This window comes from Dromiciops gliroides, chromosome 2 (assembly GCF_019393635.1).
Source record: "Dromiciops gliroides isolate mDroGli1 chromosome 2, mDroGli1.pri, whole genome shotgun sequence".
Classification (NCBI taxonomy): Eukaryota; Metazoa; Chordata; class Mammalia; order Microbiotheria; family Microbiotheriidae; genus Dromiciops; species Dromiciops gliroides.
Window position 1 is genome coordinate 534,589,239 of NC_057862.1, and position 25,324 is coordinate 534,614,562.

The following is a 25,324-nucleotide window of genomic DNA, read 5'->3' on the forward strand; positions in this document are numbered from 1 at the left end:
AAGTCAGGGCAATGGATTAGCCATAGATGATCTCAGGAGGGCTGAGCTGCCGTGGGGACGGCGGCCCAGATACAATCAATGTGCAGCTCAGGCTGAAGTTAGCCTTGCTTTAAGAAGTAGTTCAAAAACAGAAAAGGGCTAGGAACCAGCAAGGTAGACTATGGTAATGCAGGTTAAATTCAGCTGCGACTGAGCTGTGAGCTTCCTCCCCACTCAGCCAGATGAATCTTCCCAAGAAGTAGAGCTCTCTTTTTTACCAAATCCTGTCCCATAGCAACAGTGTGGTGGCGGGCCCCAGAAAATCTTTACTGCATAGATCTGGTGATGACACTCTTCTGACAAACCTTCTGTGACTTCCTAATGACTACTCAGCAAAGTTCAGACTTCTTTGTGTGGCATTCAAGGCTCTCCAAAATCTGTGGCCACCCTTCTTTTTTCAGCTACATTACTGTCTCGATGTAATTGGTCCTCTTCCATAATGAAGGATGTTCAACAACCACCACCAGCAGCTACTCTCCAACACTGTCCTCTATGCTTCTGCCAAACTATACTTTTCCCGGTATCCTATACAAGCCCTATCCTTTCCCACCTCTAAGCTTTTGCTCATACCACTCCCAAAATTACCTCCCTGATATCCAGGATTGTTGGATTGCTACCCATCATTTTAAGCCCAACTCTAATGCTAATGCCTCCATTAAGCCTTTCTTAATCCTACCTTCCTGCCTCAGACCTCACACAATACTTTTCTACCATACTATTATTCTGTATTATGGTTATCTCTATGATATATTCCTTACTAGATCATAAGCTCCATCAAGGCAGGGATCATATTTCATCCAAACTTTGCATTTTCCCTGGGGTCTAGCCCTGTGCTCTGCACACTGCATATATATATATATATATATATATACACACACACACACACACACACATACATACACACCATAAATGTTTGCTGAATTGGAATGAAAAACCTAATGAAAAGAAGAAACTCTGTTTTGTATCCCATTAAATCAAAGGGGGAATGTTATCAGAAAACAGAGCCAGTGGAAACCAAAGGGCCAAAGCCTAGAGAATTTGCCAGAAAGGATGAAAAGAATTCTAGGAGGGACCAGAAATATACTTGACTATTAATTTCCTCTGAATTCATATTTCTGCTTCTCATCTCTCCCCTCTCTAATCCATCCTCTACACAACTGTTAAATTAATATTTCTAGACAAATGGATCTGATGATGCTACTTCCCTACTCAAGAATCTTTAATAGCTCCCTATTACCTCTAAGATAAAATACAAATATTAGCCCAGCATTTAAAGCTCAAAACAACAAGGCTTCTACCTAGCTTCCAGATTTATCTCATACTATCTCTAGAAGAGACAGTGTATAAAAATACACAGCATGGTCCAACCAAACTGACCTACTAGCTGTTACTCAGATTTGGCAGTCTATTTTCACACCTTTGTACCCTCTTCACCTCCAATTCTTAGAATCGCCAGCTTTTCTCAAGCTTTGGCTCAGGAGCCAACTCTTCCCCATCCCACCCTGAGTTGTTTGTGCTTTCTTCTTCCTTGGATTATCATATATTTATTTATCTATGTACATGTTGCATCCCTCTTTCCCAGTAGAATATAATCTCTATGAAGGCAGGGACTGTTTTGTTTATGTCTTTGTATGCCCAGGATTTAGTACAGTGTACACAAAGCAGACCCTTAATAAATACTGCATTTTTTGAATGATGAAATGGAAATAGTTTCCAACAAGAATCTCAGTAACTGTCAGAGTGAGAAAAAAGGAACACCCAGACTCTCCTTAAAGGGCTACAACATCACCCAGACTCCCCGTGGATTGTTGATGGCAAGAGGAGGACTGGTTAAGTAGTTACCTGTGGTGTAAAGTTGACACTGGCACCCCGGTTTAGTAGTAGCTGGGCCACATTGAGGTTCTCGTAGTGGGCTGCTATGTGGAGCGGGGTGAACCCTGTCTGTTGAACAACGAGAAGAAAAATTGATCAGTAGAGACTGACTTTCTGAATTGCTACCTACACTGCCATGGTACCTGGGGAATTTGGTTGTGATTAGAAGAGCTACCAATGCACTAAAGATTGGGGCCAGATAAAATATGGGGGGTTTTTTGGGAGGGGGCCAAATGTTTGCTGATAGATCCCTGCCTGGTAAGTTACAGGAACATGTGACAAATGTCCTTTGTCATTTATCTGGTGGCATGTGGGAACTTTCCCAGGGAGTAATCATAGGATATAGAATCATCCTGAGCTCTCTATCTATCAGGAACCAAAATCTAAATGGGACTTTTTTTAACCTAATTCAGGGACTTGAAGGTCAGTTAGCCCTGCTGATTAGTGAATAGTGCTAATCACATCAAAAAGCAGGCAGGTGGTACAGTGGATAGAACACTGGGCCTAGAGTTAGGAAGGTCTGAATTCAAATCTGGCCTCAGACACTTAATAGTTGTGTGAACCTGGGCAAGTCACTTAACCTCTGTTGCCTCAGTTTACCCAAACTGTAAAATGGGGATAACAGCAGCCCCTATCTCTCAGGGTTGTTTTGAGGATCAAATGAGATAATTTTTGTAAAAAGCTCAGCACGTACCTGGCACAAAGTAAACACTTAATAAATACTTGCTTCTTTGTTTTTGTTTTTGCAGGGCAATGAGGGTTAAGTGACTTGCCCAGGGTCACACAGCTAGTAAGTGTCAAGTGTCTGAGGCTGGATTTGAACTCAGGTCCTCCTGACTCCAGGGTTGGTGCTCTATTCACTGTACCACCTAGCTGCCCCTGACCCTTGCTTCTTTACTTCCTAACAAGGCCAAGAAAGGTGGGTTGGTCCTTTCCCTTCTGTTTGTTGACTTGGGTATTTCCCTGTTTACTTTGCCTTACCATGTTGCAAATACATGCATATGGTCACAAGAGGGAGCAGGAGGGAGAAAGTATGAATGGTAAAAACATCCTTGGTCCTACAAAAATAACTCAGTGAACAGGCCCTGATGATGATAACTCAAAACTGAGTGTCTTGTGCACAATAGGGGCCTAATAAATATTGAATGAATGAATGAGTGAATGAATGAACGAATGAAGTTAGTGGTGTAATCTTCAACTACAAAGATGATAATATCCAAAGGGGCAGTGTGGGCAAAGGAAGGACTTGGGAGTCAGAAGACCTGGTTCAGGGTTTTGGCCCTTCTACTTCCTTACTGTTGGACCTTGGGTAAGTAATCTCTCCGAGCCTCAGTTCCCTCATTTATAACACTGACATAGTAACTGAACTATCTACCTCACAGGGCTCTTGTGAGGAAAGTGCTTTCTAAATTGCCTAGTATGAGATAAATAATACTATTAAGGTCCAGGGGTGGCCCCGGGCCATTGCTCATCATTACTCATCATTTCTCTCTGCTACCTCCGCCAGAAGGCAAGCTGAGTGAAAGAGAAAAGGATTAAAAACTCAGCACTATATCAGTCATATGGTCAAATTGACCTGGCTGGACACCTTTATGGATGACACACTGCTTGCCAGTGTTATTTCTACCACAATGCTAATTGTGATGTATCCTTTGGGGGTTGTCCATTTTGGTGCTGAATTTGCATAATCATTTTAATCTTTGGTTTGGGTTAACTCATGCTCAACATCTAAATTACTTGCAGGAAAGGGCCTCTGGTCAGTGGCTCTAGACAGTGCTACCATCCCATGGGCTGAACGGTCTAGACACTTGCATTCGTCTCCTCCTCTGCTGTTCCCTTACCTTGGACAGCACATCTGCATTTGGGTCATTTTGGAGTAGGACCGCTGCCGTCCTTGTGTCATCGTTTCGGGCTGCGATGTGTAGGGCCGGCAGACGCACCTTTCCCTTTGTCCCGTAGTTGATCAGGTGAGCCACCACATTCTCATGGCCCTGCTGTAGTGCCACAGCCAATGGTGTGAAGCCATCCTGGCCAGAAGAGAGGAGGAGAAGGTACATGGAGCAGGGTGACTTAGTACAGGTATGACTTTGAGCGATTCACATAACTTCTCAGAGACTGTTTCCTCATTTGTAAAATGATCAAGTTAGCCTTACAGCTCTGAAACCTTGTCAGTAGTAGTAGTAGTAACAACAACAATAATAGAAACAATTATTTTTAGAGCGAGAAGGGACCCTAGAGACAATGTAGGGCAACTGTTCTTTTTTGTTTGTTTGTTTTTTGTGGGTTGTTTTTTTGTTTTTTGTTTTTGCAACTGTTCTTTTTAAAGATGAGGAGAAAGCCTCAGAGACATTTTAGCTAACCTAAGATTAGTCAGGTATTAAGCATAAAATAATTGAACGTTAGGGTTGTAAGGGACCTCAGAAGGGCCCATTTGCTCCAATCCAGAATGGAGTAAGTGTGGTACAATGGAAAGAGTGATGACTCTAGAGTCAAAGGATCTGTATTCAAATCTCACCTTTGAGATTTATTCCCTCTGTGACCTTGGACAAGTCATTTTAAGGACCCTGAGCCTTTTCCTCATCCAACCTCACCTAGGTTCCTTTCAGCTCTGAATCTATGATACTATGAACAAGAATTCCCTCTACAATCTACCCAACACAGTTGTCAACTCAGACTTTCATTGAAGGCCTTTCAGGAAAGTGAATGGATCGATCACCTCCTGAGGTGGGCCATCTCATTCATGGATGGCCTATTGGGAAGTTTTTTTCTTACACCAACCCCAAATTTGCCTCTTTTTGCCACCCAGATCTCCTGACGTTCTCTCCACAACAAAATAGAACCTTTCACCTCTCTCCTTGAAATATGGATTAACTCAAAGTTGAATATGTGGTGGGAAATTTACCCATGTGGGCACATAAACTTGAAAAGGGCATAGATGCAGATTGACTACCAGGCCAGAACTTCTGCTTACTCTCTAACACCACAAAAACATTGGTAGTTTTCTGCAAAGCTCTTTTGCATTCCAGTTGGTTATGTCCATGACTAGGACCCTCTGAATGAAGATGGGAAACAGAGTTACCACAGTCCTATCATTGCTGAATCTAAAAACCCAGAGCTGGAAGGTACCATAGAGACTACTATCTGGTTTAACTCTCTTATTTAGCAGATGATGAAATGCCCCCAGAAATGTTCATCGACTTGCTCAAGGTGATAGAATTATTTTGAAAAAGGAGGGGGTGTGCTAGATGCTCTTAGGGTCTCTTCCATCACTCATGTTTACCATTGTCATTATCCATAAGCATTTGATTCTCTGATATTTCTAGTAATGGGGGCCCTTGAATAGATGGATCTCTCTCTCTCTCTCTCTCTCTCTCTCTCTCTCTCTCTCTCTCTCTCTCTCTCTCTCTCTCCTGTGTCCCTCCCCCTCCCCTTTCTCCCCTTCTCTCCCCCTCTCCTTTTCCATTCCCTTCCCCTCCTGTCCCTCTTTCTCTTTCTCTTTCCCCACCCTCATCCCTCTACCAATTCTGTCGTGTAGCAGGTTGTGCTATATAGTGGGTTCTAGTGACTCACTCTCGTGTTTTCCATGTATTTCCCTTCAAACTCTGGAAGGTCAGGGATCATAAACTCTACTCCCTGGGCGTCTTTCCCACCATCACCATGGGAATCCAGCGGCCTCCAAACAGCAGATGCTCAGTAGGAACATCCTTCCCTTAATTATGATGGTGACTTTATGGAAATGTAGCTAGCTATCAATGTATCTGTATGGACAAGTATATTTGCACACTAGGCTTGTGACTAACAGGGATGATGGCATTTGACCCAGGTACTCACTTCTGTAGCGACGTTCTGATTTGCTCCATTTTCCAGCAGAAACTTAACAACTTCCAAGTGATTTTCTTGCGCTGCCATATAAAGGGGCGTAAAGCCTTTCTGTGAGCCAAGAAAATAAATCATTATGGACACTCGAGTAAGACTCTCTATTAGCCTTTCTTTGAAGCAAGAATGGGAAGAAGCTTGCCTTAAATTTCATTTCATCAAGTTCCAAGAAAGGCTCTTCCATTTTGACTTATAATTGCAAAAACGCACAGTAGTCATGAGATTTTAGTGGCACCTTCTTCAAAGGATAGAAAATGTGTGTCACTCTTTTGATTTTTTTTCGTCTACATTCCTCTCTATATTTGTTAGTTTCTTTTGCTCATCCTCTACTTCTTCATCTTGTTTTTTCTGTCTTTCATCCAGCCTTAGAGAAAGTGAGGTTCATTTTTTATTTAATTTATTTTTCTGTTAAATAGTACTTTATGTTGATTGTTGGAAAACAAATGGATACTTTCCAACTTTATTTCTCTTAAAGACAACTGATTTAATTTGTTTTTTATTGCTTTGGTATGAAACCATGTCTGTAGGAAAACAGAATCTCTGTCTTAAAGTCTTCAAGAGTGTGAGAGAAAAGATTTGTGATTCTCTTTCACACACGGAAATGCAGGCCTCTCTCTAGGGTATGCAGGTGATTCCTTCAATCACATAATAGTTGACAAAGGGACAAAAATAAGGAAAAATCCTGTGCCCTTTGGCTATAGGAAGGGGGTTGGTTTTTATTATTGTCATCAAATCATTTCAATATGTCATTTATTATGAACTTCACTTTAAACAGTATTAAAATAAAAAAAAGTTTGCAACAAATTAAACTCAAAAGAAAAAATACCATCAACATATAGATATCTAAATCAACATTACTCCCTTTATCCATTGTCTTGGCTAGTCTATCCCTATAATTTGTGTATGTGTATATGCATGTATATGTATATGTATATACTGTTCTTTCATATGATCATAATCAGTGTGTACGCTCATCTGGTTTTGTTTTCTTCACTTACTTCAACCACAAGAAGGATACACCCCAGATGGAACTCAGTAAGTGTTGTTGCAGCAGAGCCATAACCAGGAATCTTAAAACCTGGGGCAAATTAAGTTGATGGGATGGAACAATGGCACGGGCCACTATAATTTCCTGGAGAAATGATCTGGCTTTTTCCCTTGATCTCCATAAGCTTATGACCATATACTGTTCTTGTCCTTTCCTCCAATTTCTCAGGGGGATGGGCTAACCCAGCACTATAAGGAATGGGGATGACATTCTCTGAACTACTGTGGGGAGTGTTTCCCCATCATTGATGTTGAAAATTGGGACAAAGCCCTAGGTGCTTTGCCCTAGTTATACCTCTGGTATTTCCCTGTCCCTGTTCTACTGTTTGGTACTCTATCAACACAATGTGTTAGAGCCCATGGTGATGGTCTAGCTCTGGTACGCTCAGAAATTTGTGATTTAAAATTCACAGAACATAATGACAATAGAAATGGAGGAAGAGCAAGAAAGAATAGGTGCTTGGAAACCCTTCTGTTATAATCATTACTGGAGGCAGAATTACAGATATACATGTACATTTATTTGAGTAGGACCTCATCAGCATATAACTGGGTGAGGATGGCAGAGGAATAACCAATGGAGAAAGCTATTACCTTCTAGACAGTCAAAACATGACTTGGTTTGTCGAAAAGAGGTATGTTACCTGAGATTGTGCGTTGACATTTGCTCCAAAGTTGACAAGTTCCCGGACCACTTCATCCTGACCTGCTAGGGCAGCAATGTGCAAGGCTGTGTTCCCCTTCTGAAACACATCATGGATGGGAAGGGCAAAGGTCATTTACTATACAGACATCACAAATGACTCCTCAATTATATTTGGACAAAGAAGCCAGGTAAATGATCTCTAGGGTGCTTTCCGCCTCTATAATTCTATGAGTCTAGGAAGAGAGGTTTCAATTGACTTTCCTCATGGGAGGATGGAGTAAAGGTTGTGTGTGTGTGTGTGTGTGTGTGTGTGTGTGTGTGTGTGTGTGTGTGTGTGTGTTCAACATTTCTCTTGGACAGAGATGCTCCTGCTCCTGGCTTGACAAATAGTCAGCATTTCTCCAGATGCCCACTGCTTGGGTAAGCCCACCAGAATATTTTCCTCAGGTCCCTCTAGCTGCCTTGTCTGTCTGTGGTTCTGCTGGATGTTGGCATGTGTGTAGGGCCCTCAGCCGAACCTGAACAATCAGAATGAATGGGCCACCAGTTCCTGTGGTCTCAGCACTCAGACTTGGGAAAATACCCATAACAAATACAAAAGATAAAAGTTCATGCCTAAGTGAAGGCCAAAGAGAATGGGAAAGTTGGGAGGGGGCAAATTAGGGGGAGAAGAGAAAGGGAAAGAACAAAGACGTGAGGTTTGTGGGCTTCAGATTATATGGAGAAAATTGGAGCGGAGGGAGAACCTAAGAAATGAGAAAGGAAAATGTTAAAGGAAATAAAAAGAAAAAAAAAACAAAAGAAAGAAGAAAATGTGAACTGATTATAATGAGAACAAATGAAATAGAGAAGAATTAGCCAAATGAGGGAGGAAAAGATGCCAGAGAATGAATAGTGGAAGCAAAAGAGGAAAGCAATGAAAATCTAGAGAGAAATTTTCTTTAAGAATAAAGAGAGATAATAGAGAGATCAGAAAGTCATGCAGGATCCAAGAAAGACACAGTAATTTTCTTCTTCTTTTCTTTTTTGCTTGCCCTGAAATGGTCCTGGGTATATTTAAAACCAAATCAAAAGGCAGGAGTGGGATTAGTAGGTGTTGCTTGCTGAGCAGAGATGGAACCCAAGGAGAAACCAGGCTGCCTGCCTGCCTATGGACTCTTCCTCCTTTCTTGTGAATCCCATGGGAGGGATGCAGGGGATAAAGGGCTGGGTCTGGAGTCAGGAAGGCATGAGTTCAAATGTGACCTCGGATACTTGCTAGCTGTATATCATAACCCCAGGCAATTCATGTCACCTCTGTCTCCCTCTGTTACCTCACCTATAAGATGGGGATAATGGTGACGGCAAGCTCACAGGCTGCTTGTGAGAATCAAATGAATCAAACGAATTAATATAAATGTAAAGCACTTTGTAAACCTTTAAAGTGTCATATAAATAAATGCTACCCATTCTCTGGAAAGGCTGGATCAGCAGCACCCATGTGAACCACTTAGGATGCTAAGTCCAATCTTGCAAGTGGCGGGCAGGGACCATACCTGAGCTCATTCAATTACTAAGTAATTTAAGCAGTAGAGGGCTGATCTGACTTCATTCTTTACAGCTCATATATGGTGTGTGGATGTTAGCCAATAGCCACCTAAATACTTAATCGATCACAGGAAATTTAAGACCAGACAGGCAAGGGACTCTAAAAAGATACCATTGCTACTATATGGTAGCTAAAGAAACTTTTGTTACAAAGGACAGAGAAGTGCTTAACGATTTGCAAAAGATCCTGCGTGTATGTATAAGGATCACTTTTTAAAAATATGATATAGAGGTGAATGGATATAAATTTCACTGAAGGCTCACTGGATGGTCAAACTATGCTTCCTCTCCAAGTACTTCCTTCAAGCCCTCCAACTGTCTTTCTTTGTTTCCTTAGGCTGGGAGACTAAAGAGGGTCTAGAAGGATACATCTTAGCTGCTTAGACACAGCAGGTGCTCAATAAATGTCTGCAAGGGCTGATAGGCTTAAAGTTGGGCTGCTGAAGTCATTTCAGCTTTGGGGATGAAAGATCCCTGTACCTCACCCCTTGGATCCCATCCCACTCAGATCTCTGTGGACAGGAACAGTGGTACTGCTGGTGTTATCCCCAAGGAAGGCAAGGCCAGGAATGAGTCTTCCTTTCAGCAGACCTGCCCTTCCCTTCACCTGACTTTTTCCCCACAGGACTCCCGCTCTATTGGCAAAGGGGTCCTCCCCCCCACCCGAAGAGGTCAGCACTAAAAACTGAATGAACAGGGGCTAATTGATAATTTTTTCATTGAAGTACAAGCTCTTGTGCTTTTTTTTTTTCCTTTAAGAGGTTTTGGCCCTTGTGTGAGGCTCACTTGCTATACCAAAGTGGAATAGGTCTGTTGGCCAACAGCATCTCTAGGAATCAGGACTTAGGGCAAAAGTGGAGTTTATACTCTTTTTCCCTATTTGGGATGAAAGAGGGGGAGCCTGGGTCTGACTCGCAGGATATCTGTTTCAAAGCAAATCCACTCCACATTTTATTCAGAGGTGGATATTTTCAGGGAGGAGGAGGGCAACCTTAGCTTCCCGACCTCAGACTCTGAGGCCAAGAGGGTGAGGGTCCTGCTCCACACCAGGACTCAGTGGTGCTGAAACACTCTTGGGGGAGGAATGAAAGCAACCAACCGGAAGACACTAGGAAATTGACTTACCCCCAAGACATTCTGCATGTGCTCAAGAACAAGCTCACCCTACCCCTAGGTCAGGGGGAGAGTCGCAGGGGGAGGGGCGTGCTAGCGGCTCTTCTTTCTCTGCTTGATCTTTCAGCCTGAGGTAACAGCTGCCCTTGAAGGAGCCAGGAAAAATTATTTAGCTGTATTTTGATGCACAAAACCACCCTGTTTCTCCACTTGCAGGGAGTCAAGAGATCTTGTGGAAGGGAGGAGGATCAGCAGTCGGTGCTGAGTGGATGGAAATGGAGGAGGGGAGCCTCCCATGAAGATTAATAGAGGTGATGGAGGAGCACAGCCCTGCTCAGCTGTCTGACTTCATGGACCTCCACAGAGCCACCAGGGAGCTGTGGCTCTCTGCTCCTAGGGGGTGTGGGATGGAAGGGAGAATGCAGATGCTTCACATTAAAAAAAATTATTAACCATGGCTTATGGGCATGTTGGGTGGATTTTAATTTTTTTGTTCTTTTCATTTACATCATGCCAAGGGGGTGCTGTGTGTTTTGAAATCTGTCCTGACTTGGACAATTGTTTCCCAGATTCCACTTCTCCCCATCACCACCCCTCCCATCTTCTGCATGAAATTCTGCAACTCACATTGGCTTAGGAAATGTCTATAAATAAAGAAGGATACACCAAGTGTTTGCTTGCCAAAACAACCATAGAAAGGGAAATTCAGAGACAGTCAAAAATGTTGAAGCAGACTGTCTTTGCAGCTCTTGGGGACCAACCAAAGTAAGAGTCTTGGTCTTTGGTGTTTCTGAGCCTTGTCAGATGGCTTGGCTCCTGCACCCAAGGCAAGTGATTGCATCAGAAGAGGGAAAAGCATTAAATTGGGTTTTTATCCCATAAAAGGGATTCAGAAAAAACATTTTAAATTGGCTATAGGGGTTGGGGGAAAACTACCTTGAGGGTTTAACAAAGCCATCCCCAAACCTTGCAGATCTGCATGGCAAGGTTCTTTTTCACTTTCTGCAAATGACATGAAAATTACAGAATTTTACCTCAAAGAGATGATTCCACTGTCACAATATTTTGGTGGCTCCCTTCATAACCATAAATTATACCCTCTTCTCTCTAGTGCTGTTCTGGGCTTTCTGCGCTAAAGGCGGCAGAACGTTTGCCACTCGGTACTGCTGCCTGACAAGCCATTTCATAAAGAGCAAAACTGAAAAATAAGATGCAGATGGGGAAAAACTCGAGGAGAAAAAAAAAACAGAGAAAAAATTGAAAGAAAGGAAGAGGAAAAGGTGAAGGGGAAAGGGAACTTGAGAAACAGTATTGTGGAAAACCAAGTTAGTTCGTTCTTCAGAAAGTTACCTGTGTGTTTATCGAAATGGAATAGAAAGAATGAGGCATGACTGTGAAGTAATGAAAGTCAACCCACAAGACAGACAGACACACAAATTAGTTTCATTACTTTATAGTCACACTTCTGGTAATTGTCTTCCTGAACTGTTCATGTAATTTAGTGTTTAGGATCTATTGAAATGGGGAGATCCCTCCGTACTGTTACATTTCTCTTGGACACCAAGATCTATTGGCATATTCCACGTTTCTCCTACAATCCTTCCCTGATAGATCAGAAGCTCCTGGAGGGCATGTTGCAGTTTTGTCTCTGTATTCCCTGCACTTAACATTATGCTTGGCATAAAGGAGAAACTTAATAAATCCCTTTAGATTGACTGATTAGAGAATGATGTCTAGAAAAGGGGAGGGGGTAGTATGTTCGACAATGGAGGTCTCTGTAGAGAAAGAGAAATAACAAGGGACTGGGCTTCTGGTAACAATAAGAGGTTTGCGCTCTCTACTCTTGTTCATAAAAAAAGTAGGCCAGTCAAGGGCCCTGAAAAAATAAACCAACCAACCCCAAACCACGAGACCACAAGCAAAAGGCTTCAGGTTTCCATTTTAAAATCTAGGTATATGGATAATCCGGAGGACGAACACATAGACAGCTCCTGAAATTCTGCTGAGAGTTTGTGATGACGTGGGTATGGTTCTTGTGGGTTCCCCTATTTCTATTCACCCAAGTTATTCACAAAAGCAACAAGGTAGATCCAAAGCCTAATGATGATCCCGTTCAAACAAATTTGTCAACACTAGCTGGTGTACACATGCAATACAAGGATTGCCCTTTGGTATTGTGTATTAGCTAGACAGTCAGAAGCCCTGACTTTTCAACAGCATCCCCAATCCCTCTGTGACTCACCTTTGTTGTTGTTTCTAAAACGATTTCCTTGTGCAGGAGCTCAACCACCATTTTCACGTGGCCTTCTTTAGAAGCTAGATGTAAACCATTCAACCCATTCTGGAAAGGATAGAACACAGTCAGATCAAGCGCTTCGCACTGCTGTCTATAGGAGCTGCAAGAAAGCCTGTTTCCAGGCATGAGAGGTTTGGAGGGCTAGAGGGAGAGAGTTTTTGTGACCATGGAGGTAAGTGAGACATAGTTACAGACAAGGGTCGTTCTATAATGGCTTTAACATCCATATTTTTTACTCTCATTTAGCAGTAAATTTAGGAATCTAGGAAGTAATTTTAAAAAAGGTAATGAATTCCACTGCTGGGAGTCATGAAGATTAAAGAAGTGATCTTTGATCTTAGATTTCATCATAGATACAACTAGGGCAGTACAACAAGCAATTTGCCCCAGAACACCAAGTTTTAAAGGATGTTGACGGTGCTTATAATCTTTCATAGGACTATAGCATAGAAACAACTGACTTTAGCACACATAGTAAGAAGAATTCATTAGAATAAATGCAGCCTACCAGTGTTCTGTGGGTATCTCTCCTCCAAACCCCAGATGATTTGTCTTTAAAAGTTGATGGGAGGGTCTGTTTCCTATTGGCTTGCTCCAGGCACCACCAATCCTGGTTCTAGCTTTGGAACTGGCACTGAATAACCCACCTCCCTGTAATGGCCATGTTACAAATTCTGGGTATGACAGTCTCAGGCCAGGGAAAGAGGGGACCAAGGAGCATCAGGGCCTGACTAAGCTTTTTTCAGGGACATAAATATTCTGTAAAAACAAGAATTCTGAAATCAAAGCAAGGATGAATTAAATGTGACTGCACAGATGTAAATAAATGCACTAGGGCACTTACACAATCTATAGGCTTTCTAGATAAGGCTTTGGCTACTACTGAAAATTCCCCTTCCTATGCTAGTCTGGTAATAGGTCTTTCCAAGTTTAGTTGGGCTGGTTCTTGAATGACAGAAACAAAGTCTGAGTGGCCTTTACACAGAAGGGCACAAGAAAGAGTTGTGGTTAGAACAGAATTGAAGGTGGTTAGGAAAGTCCAGAGCCAAGAGCCCCACTAAAATAGGGACAGCTACAGTTTTGTTGGTTTTTTTGGTGAGGCAATTGGGGATAAGTGACTTGCCCAGGATCACACCTAGTAAGTATCAAGTGTCTGAGGCCGGATTTGAACTCAGGTCCTCCTGATTCCAGGGCTGGTGCTCTATCCATTGCACCACCTAGCTGCCCCCAGAGACTATCCTGTTCCATAATGGTGGGGTTTTTTGTTTTGTTTCGCTTCATGGGGCAATGAGGGTTAAGTGACTTTCCCAGGGTCACACAGCTAGTAAGTGTCAAGTGTCTGAGGTCAGCTTTGAATTCAGGTCCTCCTGAATCCAGGGCCAGTTCTTTATGTACGGTGCCACCTAGCTGTCCCCGACAGCTACAGTTTTTATTGGAAAGATCTCAAGACTAAGGATGCAGAAGATCTGGATTTAAGTTTTAAACCTGGGGGCGGCTAGGTGGCGCAGTGGATAGAGCACTGGCCCTGGATTCAGGAGGACCTAAGTTCAAATCTGGCCTCAGACACTTGACACTTACTAGCTGTGTGACCCTGGGCAAGTCACTTAGCCCTCATTGCCCCACACAAAAACAAACAAACAAAAAGTTTTAAACCTGCCCCTCACTTGGCATGGGACTATGGACAAGTCACTTTGCCTCTCTGAGCCTCAATTTCCTTGTCTGTAAAATGGGAACAGCAATACTTGCATTACCCACTTCACGGGACTTCTGTCAGGAAAGTATGCCCCTAGAGCTTAAAGCTCTATAGAAATGGGATCTATTTTTGAGAGGCACCTTGGGAAGCTTTACCTACCTCATGGTTGTGCCCACAGTCATCCTGGATCTCCCAAAGAACAAACAACAGTAGAATGTTACAACTGTATCCCAGCATGACCAGCCTCAGGTGGCATGGCTGGAGAGACAATGGGAAATTTACCCTGCTACCTCTACCCAAAAAAGCCTCCCAATCCCTCTCCATTCTTGTGTCTTTCCTCTGTCTCCTGTATATATCTTGTTTGTACAAAGCTTTTTGTAGGTTATCTTCCTCAATTAGAATGTCATCTCCTTGAAGGTGGGAACCACCTTTTGCCTTTCTTTGTATCCCCAGAACTTAGCACAGTGCCTGACATATAGTAGGTACTTAATAAATGTTTATTGATTAACTGATTATTTTAACGTCTGAAATTCTGCTATTAGAAAAGAATTCCGGAGCAGCTAGGTGGCACAGTGGATAGAGCACTGGTCCTGTATTCAGGAGGACCTGAGTTCAAATCTAGCCTCAAACATTTAACACTTACTAGCTGTGTGACCCTGGGCAAGTCACTTAACCCCAATTGCCTCACACCCCCCCCCAAAAAAAAGGAAAAAGAAAAAGCAAAGAAAATCATTCCTTTGTCTGAAGATAAAAAGTAAAATAGAGATAGATCTCCCTTAGAGGGATTGAATACTAAATTTTGTAAATCATTTACATTTCAGTGTGAATGAATTTATCAGCTTACAGCAAATTTAGAGCAGGTTGTGAGGGGGGGGGGAAGATGGAGAGAACATAAATGTAGTGAGATAAAGGAAGGAATTTAGGGAGAAGAGGTAATGGAGGACCTTGAAAGAATCATAGAATCAGTCTTAGAGGCAGAAGGTTCTCTAGAAGTCAAGTCCAGCCTATGCCCTACCAGGAATCCTCTTTGTAACATTCCTGACAAGCAGCCAGCTAGATTTTGCTTAAATATTCCCAGTGATAGAGAATTTGCTATCTTGTGAGGAAGCCTGTTCCACTACTGAGTGACTCTAATTGTTTTGTTTTGTTTTGTTTTAAGTGAGGCAATTAGTGTTAAGTGACTTGCCCAAGGTCACACAGCTAGTGTTAAGTGTCTAAGGTCGGATTTGAACTCAGGTACTCCTGACTCCAGGGCCGGTGCTCTATCCACTGCGCCACCTAGCTGCCCCTGACTCTAATTGTTAAGGAGATTTTCCTCACATTGAGCTAAAATGTGTCTCTGTACAATCCTGCTCCCGGCCCCCATTGCTCCTCTGGGAACCCCCCCCCCAAAAAAAAAACAGACTAAGTCGAATTTCTGTTCTGCAAAATTCAGTTGAAGATAGGGGCCATTTCTGTCCCAGCTTTCCCTTCCCTTCCCTTCCCTTCCCTTCCCTTCCCTTCCCTTCCCTTCCCTTCCCTTCCCTTCCCTTCCCTTCCCTTCCCTCCTCTCCTCTCCCCTGCCCTCCCTTCCCTTCCCCTCCCCTCCCCTCCCCTCCCCTCCCCTCCCCTGCCCTCCCCTGCCCTCCCCTCCTCTCCCTTCCCCTCCTCTCCTCTCCTCTCCTCTCCTCTCCTCTCCTCTCCTCTCCTCTCCTCTCCTCTCCTCTCCTCTCCTCTCCTCTCCTCTCCTCTCCTCTCCTCTCCTCTCCTCTCCTCTCCTCTCCTCTCCTCTCCTCTCCTCTCCTCTCCTCTCCTCTCCTCTCTTCTCTTGGTTAAATAGCCCCAGTTTTTTCATTCTTTTTCTGTCTATGACTTACTGGGGACAGCTAGGTGGTACAGTAGATATAGCATTGGGTTTGAAGTCAGGAGGACCTGAGTTCAAATGTCACCTCAGACACTTCCTAGCCATGTGACCCTGGGCAAGTCACTTAACCCCAATTACCTTAAAACATCTGGGGCCATCTCCAGTCATCCTGATATGTATCTTTACACTAGACCCAGATGTCTCTAGAGGAGAGAGTGAAGCTGGTGACTGCACAATCCTTCTTCACTTAAATCCAGTTCACTGCAAGTCATGACATCACCCCAATGTCATGGTCCTCTTCAAGAACAAAGAACAAACAACAACAACAACAGTCTATGACCCACTATCCAAGCATGTGATCCGTCCATTTACTTCCTCTATACTATCATTCTTATATAGCCCAATGCTACCACCCACAATCGACATCTTTCCCTCCCCTTTGGAACCCCATTTACTTGTTAATGAATTCTCCTTTAATCAATGAATTCTTCTTTAATCTTGATTTCTTATTATTATACTCCCTATATTAACCAAAACATGGCTTTCTGCTGAGGGCTCTGCATCTCTGGCAACCTCTAATGTTAGTTGCTCATTTTCCTACTTTCCCTGGCTCTCAGGGCAGGGAGTTGACATACTTCCCGCCCCCCCCCCCCCAATTCTAAAACCTTGCTCTGCAGCGATCATTCAACCATATCTATTAACATTTTTTGTTTTGTTTGTTTTTTGGGGCAGGGAAATGAGGATTAAGTGACTTGCCAGGGTCATACAGCTAATTAGTGTCAAGTGTCTGAGGCCGGATTTGAACTCAGGTCCTCCTGAATACAGGGCTGGTGCTCTATCCACTGCACCACCTAGCTGCTCCCAATCATTCAACCATATCAATCTAAATTTATGCCATCCAAATATACCACCTTCTCTATGCTTGTCACCATCATCTGTCAGCTTCTTGGTTAATTTCCCACCTTCTTCCATGATACTAGCACCTAGGCCATAATTCTTCTCTCCATACTTTCCTTTGCTATTATGCTCGACACTTCAAAATTGGCACTGATGAGAAATATCTCTATAACACCCTTTCACACATTCTCTTCAAATTTCCAGTCTCCTTCAATCACCCACTAAGATGTAACCACATAGACCTCTCCATCACTAGAAATGTGCTCCACTCTATAGGTTCTGATCTCTGAAATTCTCCCCTCTGGCTTTAAGTTCCCCTGAGAGATGCTGTACTTATTATATCTTGAGAACTTAGCCCAGTGTCTTACAAAGGGATAGCATTGGATCTGTGGTTGCATTGGTATATTTCATTGGAAGAAGAGACTATTTTTATCAATGAAGAAGGACACCTTCTTGACACCTTAGAATCTTAGAGAGTTGCCTAGAGCACCAAGAAAAATAAATTATTTGTCTGGGATCACATAGATAGTATGTGTCAGAGGTGAGATTAAAAAACAGGTCTTCCTGACTATAAGGCAGTCTCTCTAACCATTATACTGTCCTGACTCTCAGCCTTGCATATGGGAGATGCTTAATCAATATTTATTTTTTTGGGGGGGGGGTGTTAGGCAATTGAGGTTAAGTGACTTGCCCAGGGTCACACAGCTAGTAAGTGTTAAGTGTCTGAGGCCAAATTTGAACTCAGGTCCTCCTGAATCCAGGGGCGGTGCCTGAGGGGCAGCTGGGTGGTGCAGTGGATAGAGCACCGGCCCAGGAGTCAGGAGGACCTGAGTTCAAGTCTGGCCTCAGACACTTAACACTTACTAGCTGTGTGACCCTGGGCAAGTCACTTAACCCCAATTGCCTCCCACCAAAATAAATAAATAAACAAACAAACAAATGAATGAATGAATGAGTGAATGAATAAATGAATACATATATATATATATATATATATGTTGAAATAAAATGAAAATGTTTCTCTATCCTAAATGCCCTAATCTGCAGACACTCTAGCTCATCAGTGAGCTAAAAAGTGGCATCCAGAACTGAACAAGATGCTTCAGATGGGACCAGGGCAGATGAGAATGGGAACATCATCATCTCATGTACCCTGAATACCATATTTCTATTAACAAAGTCCAAAAGCACAGGAGAGCTCTGAAAAATTAAAGCTTTGATTGTTTCAATATTTTTTCTTGGGGTCACATAACGTTTATATAGTGCCTAGCATGAGCCAGGTAGTGTGATAAGCACTTTACAAATATTATTTCATTTTATGCTCACAACAACTGGGGTAGAGAAGTACTATTATTGTCCCCATTTTACAGATGAGGAAACTAAGGAGGACAGAGGTTAAATGGCTTGCCCAGGGTCACATAGCTAGTAAGGTGTCTGAGGCTGAATTTGAACTCAGGTCTTCCTGATTCCAGGCCCAGTCTCTGGCCACAGCACCACTTAGCTGCCCCATCAGTATAAAAAGTATCAGCATGACCTCCTTCCCCTCAAAAATCTGATTTTTGAGCCTGTTGACATACGACATCTCTACAACACCTGTCCCTTAAACTCAATGAATCTGACTTCTCTGCAGGTGTGGTGACACGGAAAGGAAGACCTGTTGTTGAGTACTGATTCCTACACTCAGTCTTGAGTAAGCAACTTGTCCTCTCTGGGCCTCAGTCTCCTCATTCAGAAAAGAAAAGGGTTAAATTAGAATGATCTCTAAGGTCCCTTCTGGCTTGAGCATCCTGTGGTTCTCTGCTCCTGGGATTCTGCAGCTAATGCTCTGACAGGGATCCTTCTGCAGTCAGTTGGACTCTAAAAGGAACTGCTTTAGCAGCTGTTTTAGTCTGCATTGAGCAGGGCAGCCTCTTCGACCTTAGTGAATTGCAACTTAGTGCCCGGCTGTCACTGTTTTTCTTACACCCTCTCCAGGGCCACTGAGCTGAGCATTCACTGCACCCCATGCTCCACACCAAAGCTGGAGAGCAGTCAGAGATTAAAGAATAACCCCACATACTTCCTGTGACGGCTCCTACGTTAGCAGGAGAAAATAATGTTCAGGCCTCTATCAGGAAATCTGGATTCACTTTCTGGCTACAGCACATTACAGAAGAGATGTAGAGATGGTAAAGTCCTGTCCCTTTATTTCACAGGTAGGACGCTGTGAAGCCCACAGAAGTACAATACAGACCAGAACTGAGGCTTCTCTAGTCTTTTACTAAATGGAATCTTCTTGCTGATGAATTACCAAGTTCAGCATAGTTGATTTTCAAATCCTTTAATAAAATTCCTACATTTAAGGAATGCCCTTTGGTACAGTTAACAATATATGCTCATTGAGACCCTGGGATAACAACACAATTCATAGCTCAAACTAGAGTTGGGAGACAGTCTTTGTACCAGAACACCAAAATTGGGAAGGCTTGGAAGGTTCCCACAATGCACTCCTCTAGCAGAATAGAAGCCGCTATTGTAATGAGTACCCACCTTTTGCTCAACTGACTTTGTCTAGGTTTCTTCTTATATTATTTTCATACCATGAATAATATAGTTGAGGCAAGAATACCATTCATATTGCTTTTCCCAGGCTTTGTTTCTTGTTGCCTGCCTTGGCTGCCAATATTGCTAGCTGTAGCCCTAACAATTCATTTATGTTTTTTTGTTTTGTTTTGCTGGGCAATGGGGGTTAAGTGACTTGCCCAGGGTCACAAAGCTAGTAAGTGTCAAGTGCCTGAGGCCGGATTTGTACTCCTGAATCCAGGGCTGGTGCTTTATCCACTGCGCCACCTAGCTGCCCAGCCCTAACAATTCAAATCTCTATTAAACCTTAAGGTTTACCAAGGACTTTTCCCCACAACAGCCTGTGACATAAATAGTTGTGAGCAATATTGCCACCATTTTACAGATGAGGCAACAGAGGCATGATGCAGCTTGTCCATGTCCACATAGCAAGCAAATATCAAAGCCAGGACTCAACCCCAAATCTCCTGCCTCTGGGGCCACGCTATTTACACCAAATCCCACTGCCTCTCTACTCCGCGCATGAACAGAAGAGTCCAGAGAACATTTATGTAAATAGGCCCTCATAATTCATCACAGGCTCAGTTCACTCCATTGCTTTCTTAGTTCCCCAAAGAGCTCAATGCACCAACGTTTATTAATACTAATTGGATGGTAAGCAGTGATATCGGTTTAAATCTGGTCCCCAAACCAGACTTTCAGGATCCCCCTCTCTCAGTTTCATCTTTTGTTAATTACAAAACACAGAGATCTGCATTGGAAAAAAAAAAAGGCTAGCCACCTATTCTAATTAAGATCCTGCATTGCAATGCAGATAGATGTTCAGTTGCTTTTGTCTCAGTAATAGTCTCGCCTGGATGATAATAGCCTCCTAAAAGATTTCCTAGTCATTAGTCTCACTCTCTCCACTCACAACTCTTTACTTTACAGTCATCCTAGGAATCTGTGATTTTGAGCTTGTGGGTGTTTATTCTACAGAGATGGGTCATGAACCCTCGATGACTTAGTAAATGGTTCTTCATGAATCATCATCTTCTCCTCCCACCTCCTCAAAAACAAAGACAGAAAACTCATCGCCCTGTAGCCAGCCTTCTGATACTAATCCTCCTCAAACTTAGCCAGGCTTGACCTCCAATTATAGACACTCGGGGTCATTGCCGGACAGGGCTTGGAGGCTTCCCAGTTTGGCAGAGCTTGCCAGAGTCTAACTTCCCTGGCATACACTTTAAGAATCTGGAGCCACGAGGCATCATCCACTTTAGTGGACCAAGGCCCACCCTTGAGCATACAATACACCATGCTTGGCTTGGTATTCAAGGCCTTCCACATTTTAGCTCCAATGATTACAATCACTCAAACAGCCTACTTTGTATTTCCTTATGTCATGGGAGGATTATGGGCCCCAGTTACCCCAACAGTTCTCTGGGGGGTTCAAGGAACTTTTTCCTTGAAACCTCAGGGGTTTTCCCTTGAAATCAAGTAGGCCTCTCCTAGAGCTCAATCAAGGACACACACACATCCAACGGAGATAAGCAGCACCAGATGGAACTGAGCATGCTCCAGGACCACCACCCCACATTCCAGTCCTCCTAAGCATCTGGATGAGGTAATCCAGGAGAAGACCACCTGGAACCGACCATCAGCAGACTGCTTAGACCCATCAGGACAAAGTTGACACCCACCACCAGATCGCTCACGAGGGATTCCTCCTATCCCAGCGCAACGAGGGAAGATCACCAGCCCCTCACCCAATAAGAGACTCTTACCCACCCTATCTAAACCCTATAAAATGGCACTCCAGAAGCTAGTCAGGGAGGAAAGTGTTTTGTTCAGGCAAAACCTTCCTCCCGGCCAGCCGGTTTCTCTCGTACCCCAATAAACCTGTTCTTTTTTTTTTTTTTGCGGGGCAATGGGGGTTAAGTGACTTGCCCAGGGTCACACAGCTAGTAAGTGTCAAGTGTCCTAGGCCAGATTTGAACTCAGGTACTCCTGAATCCAGGGTTGGTGCTTTATCCACTGCACCACCCAGCTGCCCCCTAAACCTGTTCTTTTATTCCTAATTAGGTCTTGTTCGAGTGTAATTCTTTACAGAGGAATCCTAAGGACTCCTATCGGTTTCTCCCCTCTGTCACTTATCTATATACATATTATATTCTAGCTCTCGAAACTTTCCTCATTGGATCATCAGCAAGTTGAGAGATGTTTTCATTCTTGTCTTGGCCTCCCCAGTTAATGGCACTTAATAAATGCCTGCTGGATTGAAAGGCTAAACATCCTGCTGAGAGGAAGATAGGGGACTTTGAGTAAGAGCTTCTTACTAGATGTCCTTCCTTTTGTGGGTCTTGGGGAGAGTCCAGCTTTCCAGTCTTATTTAACAGCACTGCCCATGATTTCATCTATGCTCCAGACAAAGTAGACTACTAGCTCTTTTCCAGTCTTGTCCCAGCCTCTCTCACCTCAGTGACTTTGTGTACATTGCCCCTCGTGCCTGGAACAGACAAATCTCTGGCCCCATCTCTACCTCTTTATAAACCTCCCTACCTTCCTTCAAGAACCAGGTCAGGTAATACCTCCCGGATGAAGGGGAAGGGACAGGAATAAGCATTTATATAGTACTTACTACATGCCAGGCATTGTGCTACGTACTTTGCAAATATTACTTTGCAAGTTACTATATCATTTGATCTTTACGATAGCCCTACAAAGTAAGTGCTGTTATTATCTCCATTTTACAGTTGAGGAAACTGAGGTTAACAGAGGTTAAGTGACTTGCCCAGGGTCACACATCACCCTATTGTTATGGGAGTATTATGGGCCCTGGTGACCCCAGTAGTTGTCTGGGGAGGTCAAGGAACTTTTTTCCTTGAAACCACAGGAGTTTTCCCTTGAGATCAAGGAACCTTCTCCTTGAAACTGAACCAAAGGACAGACACACCCAAAGAGATAAGCAGCACCAGATTGGACAGAGCTAGCTCCAGGACCACCACCCTGCATTCCAGTCCTCCTCACCCCCTAGATGAGGTAATCCTGTTAGGTGTGGCTGCACCGGGAGGGGACAAAGAAACAGCCCATCAGGAGACTGCTTGCTACCCACCAGGACTGAGTAATTGCCCATCACCAGACTACCTCCAACCCCAATAAGGGACATTTCACCCACACCATCTGAGCCCTATAAAAGGGTGCTCCCCAGTCTAGTGGGGAGGAAAGTGTTTTAGACCTTCTTCCCGACCAGTTTCTCTTGTATCCAATAAACTTGTTCTTTTACTTTTATTCCTAACTAGGACTCGCGTGAGAGTGTAATTCTTTTTTTTTTTTTTTTTGGTGAGGCAATTGGGGTTAAGTGACTTGCCCAGGGTCACATAGCTAGTAAGTGTTAAGTGTCTGAGGCTAGATTTGAACTCAGGTCCTCTTGACTCCAGGGCCGGTGCTCTATCCACTGTGCCACCTAGCTGCCCCGAGAGTGTAATTCTTTATAGAGGAATCCTAAGGACCATGTGCTTTTCCCATAACACTATGATGCTTTTCTCTGTCCCCCAGCTAGAAATGATCCCTCTTTCATTCCCATCCCTCATCTAAAGCCATATCTAGCCATTCTAGCCAATAGGGTAAGAAGCACAAAAGGTGGTTTTGAATGATTTTTTTAGACTTTTTTTTTTTTTTAGTGAGGCAATTGGGGTTAAGTGACTTGCCCAGGGTCACACAGCTAGTGTTAAGTGTCTGAGGCCGGATTTGAACTCAGGTACTCCTGACTCCAGGGCTGGTGCTTTATCCACTGTGCCACCTAGCCACCCTGAATGATTTTTTTAAAAGACAAATATAGAGATCTTAAACCTCAAGATTCAAATCCCCTTAGAAGGAAAGACCTTAGGATACCAGACTACTGCTGGGGAGGGAGCAGGGTATTTCTGGCCAGGGAGCATCTAATTTGATGCATTTATGAGTGTCGGGGGAGACAGTTACTCTCTGGCACTTTCCTATTTTAACTAAGTATTGTTGGTTCTTAGGTGCTAAACACAGTTATTTCCACCTGCTGAAGGAGTACATGTGCTGTCAGAACCTTCTACATGTTGGCAGCCTGGAGAAAAACCCTGATCACCCCACCTTTGTTATGGCTTGGAAACCATAACTTAATTATCACCCATAACCTAGAATTATCAAACCATAACTTAGTTATCACCCATAAACTTAGTTATAGTTTGGTTTTCAATCTCCCTTTTTTGGCTTCTATTACATTCTAACTTGTATTATGAACTCTTTGGGAGCAGGATCTATGTTTTATTTCATTGTTGTCTCCCCAGTGCTTAGTAGTTTGCACACAGTAGGCATTTAATAAGTATCTGTCATGTTGATCAACAGCCAGACTGTTTACTAGTCCGTAGAGATTTAGACAAAATTATAGTTCTATCACAAAGTGGTGAAATAGTGGGTTGGCAGATTTTTCTCCTCCACTGGATTTCTAAAATTTACTGAAAAACAACAATAAGCTTTAAATGTATACACAAGAAGGTCAGCCTAAGGGGGACGGTCCATCATCTAAGAATATTCTAATTGTAAGTACCATATTTATTCCTACAATTTCCTTCTTTTTTAAGCAAATAGTTTACTGCTAAAATAAGGAGGAATTATAAGGGTAAATCTTTCTGTAACATCTGTGGACATGACTGGGAAATGTGTATGGACAGACATCAATTTCAATTTCTCCTTGGCAGATCCTCTGAAAACTTGGTCCGAGCAGTTGAAGCATGGATGTGCTTTAGAATTCTTCTTCCTTTCAGCAAATAGAGTCTAAAGCTCTGACCAAACCTGCTGAGTAACTCCTCTTGCTGCTACATCTTGCTGGGGAATTAGGCAGAGAAAAACAAATCACCCATTTCTCAAAATAATAATCAGGAGAGAACCGGTGAGAGGAAGAGAGAGGAGAGAAACAATGGCTAAATGAGAAGTCTAGAAGTGAAGGACTAACTACTCCAAGTGGTCAATTTCAAATAATACTGTATGTCTGGCTTTAAAGAGGCTATCAGCTTAGCTGATTCACTTTCCAACGGACTTCCTAAAGGGAGTCTCCTGAGGCCACTTAGCCCCGTATGACCTGATGCCACGTAGCATTAGAAATAGTCAAAAAGGCTTCTGGAAACATCTATAGAAAAAAGATTCCTTTATCCTCTGTCTCAGTTTCTTTATCTGTAAAAACAGGGATAATAATGGACCTACCTTCCAGAGTTATTGTGAGGATCAAATGTAAATAAAGCATTTTGCAAAGAGTGCTAATGCTATTATCATTATTTCCATTTGTATTTCATGGAATTAATAAATGCTTGTTGAATGAGCAAAAAAAGAAAAGAAAAGAAAAATATATTCCTGCCAGGCACACCTGGGGTCTGTCATTTGCCTTTGTGCTTTTTGTTTTTGTAAAACAATTCAGAGAAGCAATCTGTCCAATAGAGGTTGGGGAGAATATCCCAGTCAGGCAGTGTTTCCTTTAACATTTTGCATGGGGGAGAAAACAATAAACCTCATTTAACCTGAATGATTTAATTTGGAGTATTTTCTTGTCCTAATTCTGAGAAAGATCACTGGCAAAATCTGCCATTTCAGACATTTATTCTCAGTAAATTATTCCTCTGTTTAGTTCTTCTGATTGCCCCCAATTGCATTAGCCGATTTCCAAATGTACAAATATAATAGATATGACAGAGGAAATTTAACTCTGGTCCCATCAAACAGAAAGTAGCTCTTTTCAATGGACAGGAATCATAACCCTGAATTCCTCATAGATGTGTGTGTGTGTGTATCTATATCTGTATATGAATGATTTCCTCATTTCCCATATATATATATACACATAGATATGAA

General features: G+C 42.9%; 1 protein-coding gene across 1 annotated transcript in view; it reads right to left on the reverse strand.

The window, feature by feature from the left end:
• The window catches only part of ANK1 (ankyrin 1), a 344,837-nt gene that overhangs the window by 91,787 nt on the left and 227,726 nt on the right, over positions 1 to 25,324 (reverse strand). Inside the window, 5 exon segments of the mRNA XM_043987736.1 lie at positions 1,882 to 1,980; positions 3,753 to 3,938; positions 5,743 to 5,841; positions 7,479 to 7,577; positions 12,423 to 12,521. Of these exon segments, the coding sequence (XP_043843671.1) occupies positions 1,882 to 1,980; positions 3,753 to 3,938; positions 5,743 to 5,841; positions 7,479 to 7,577; positions 12,423 to 12,521 (582 nt within the window).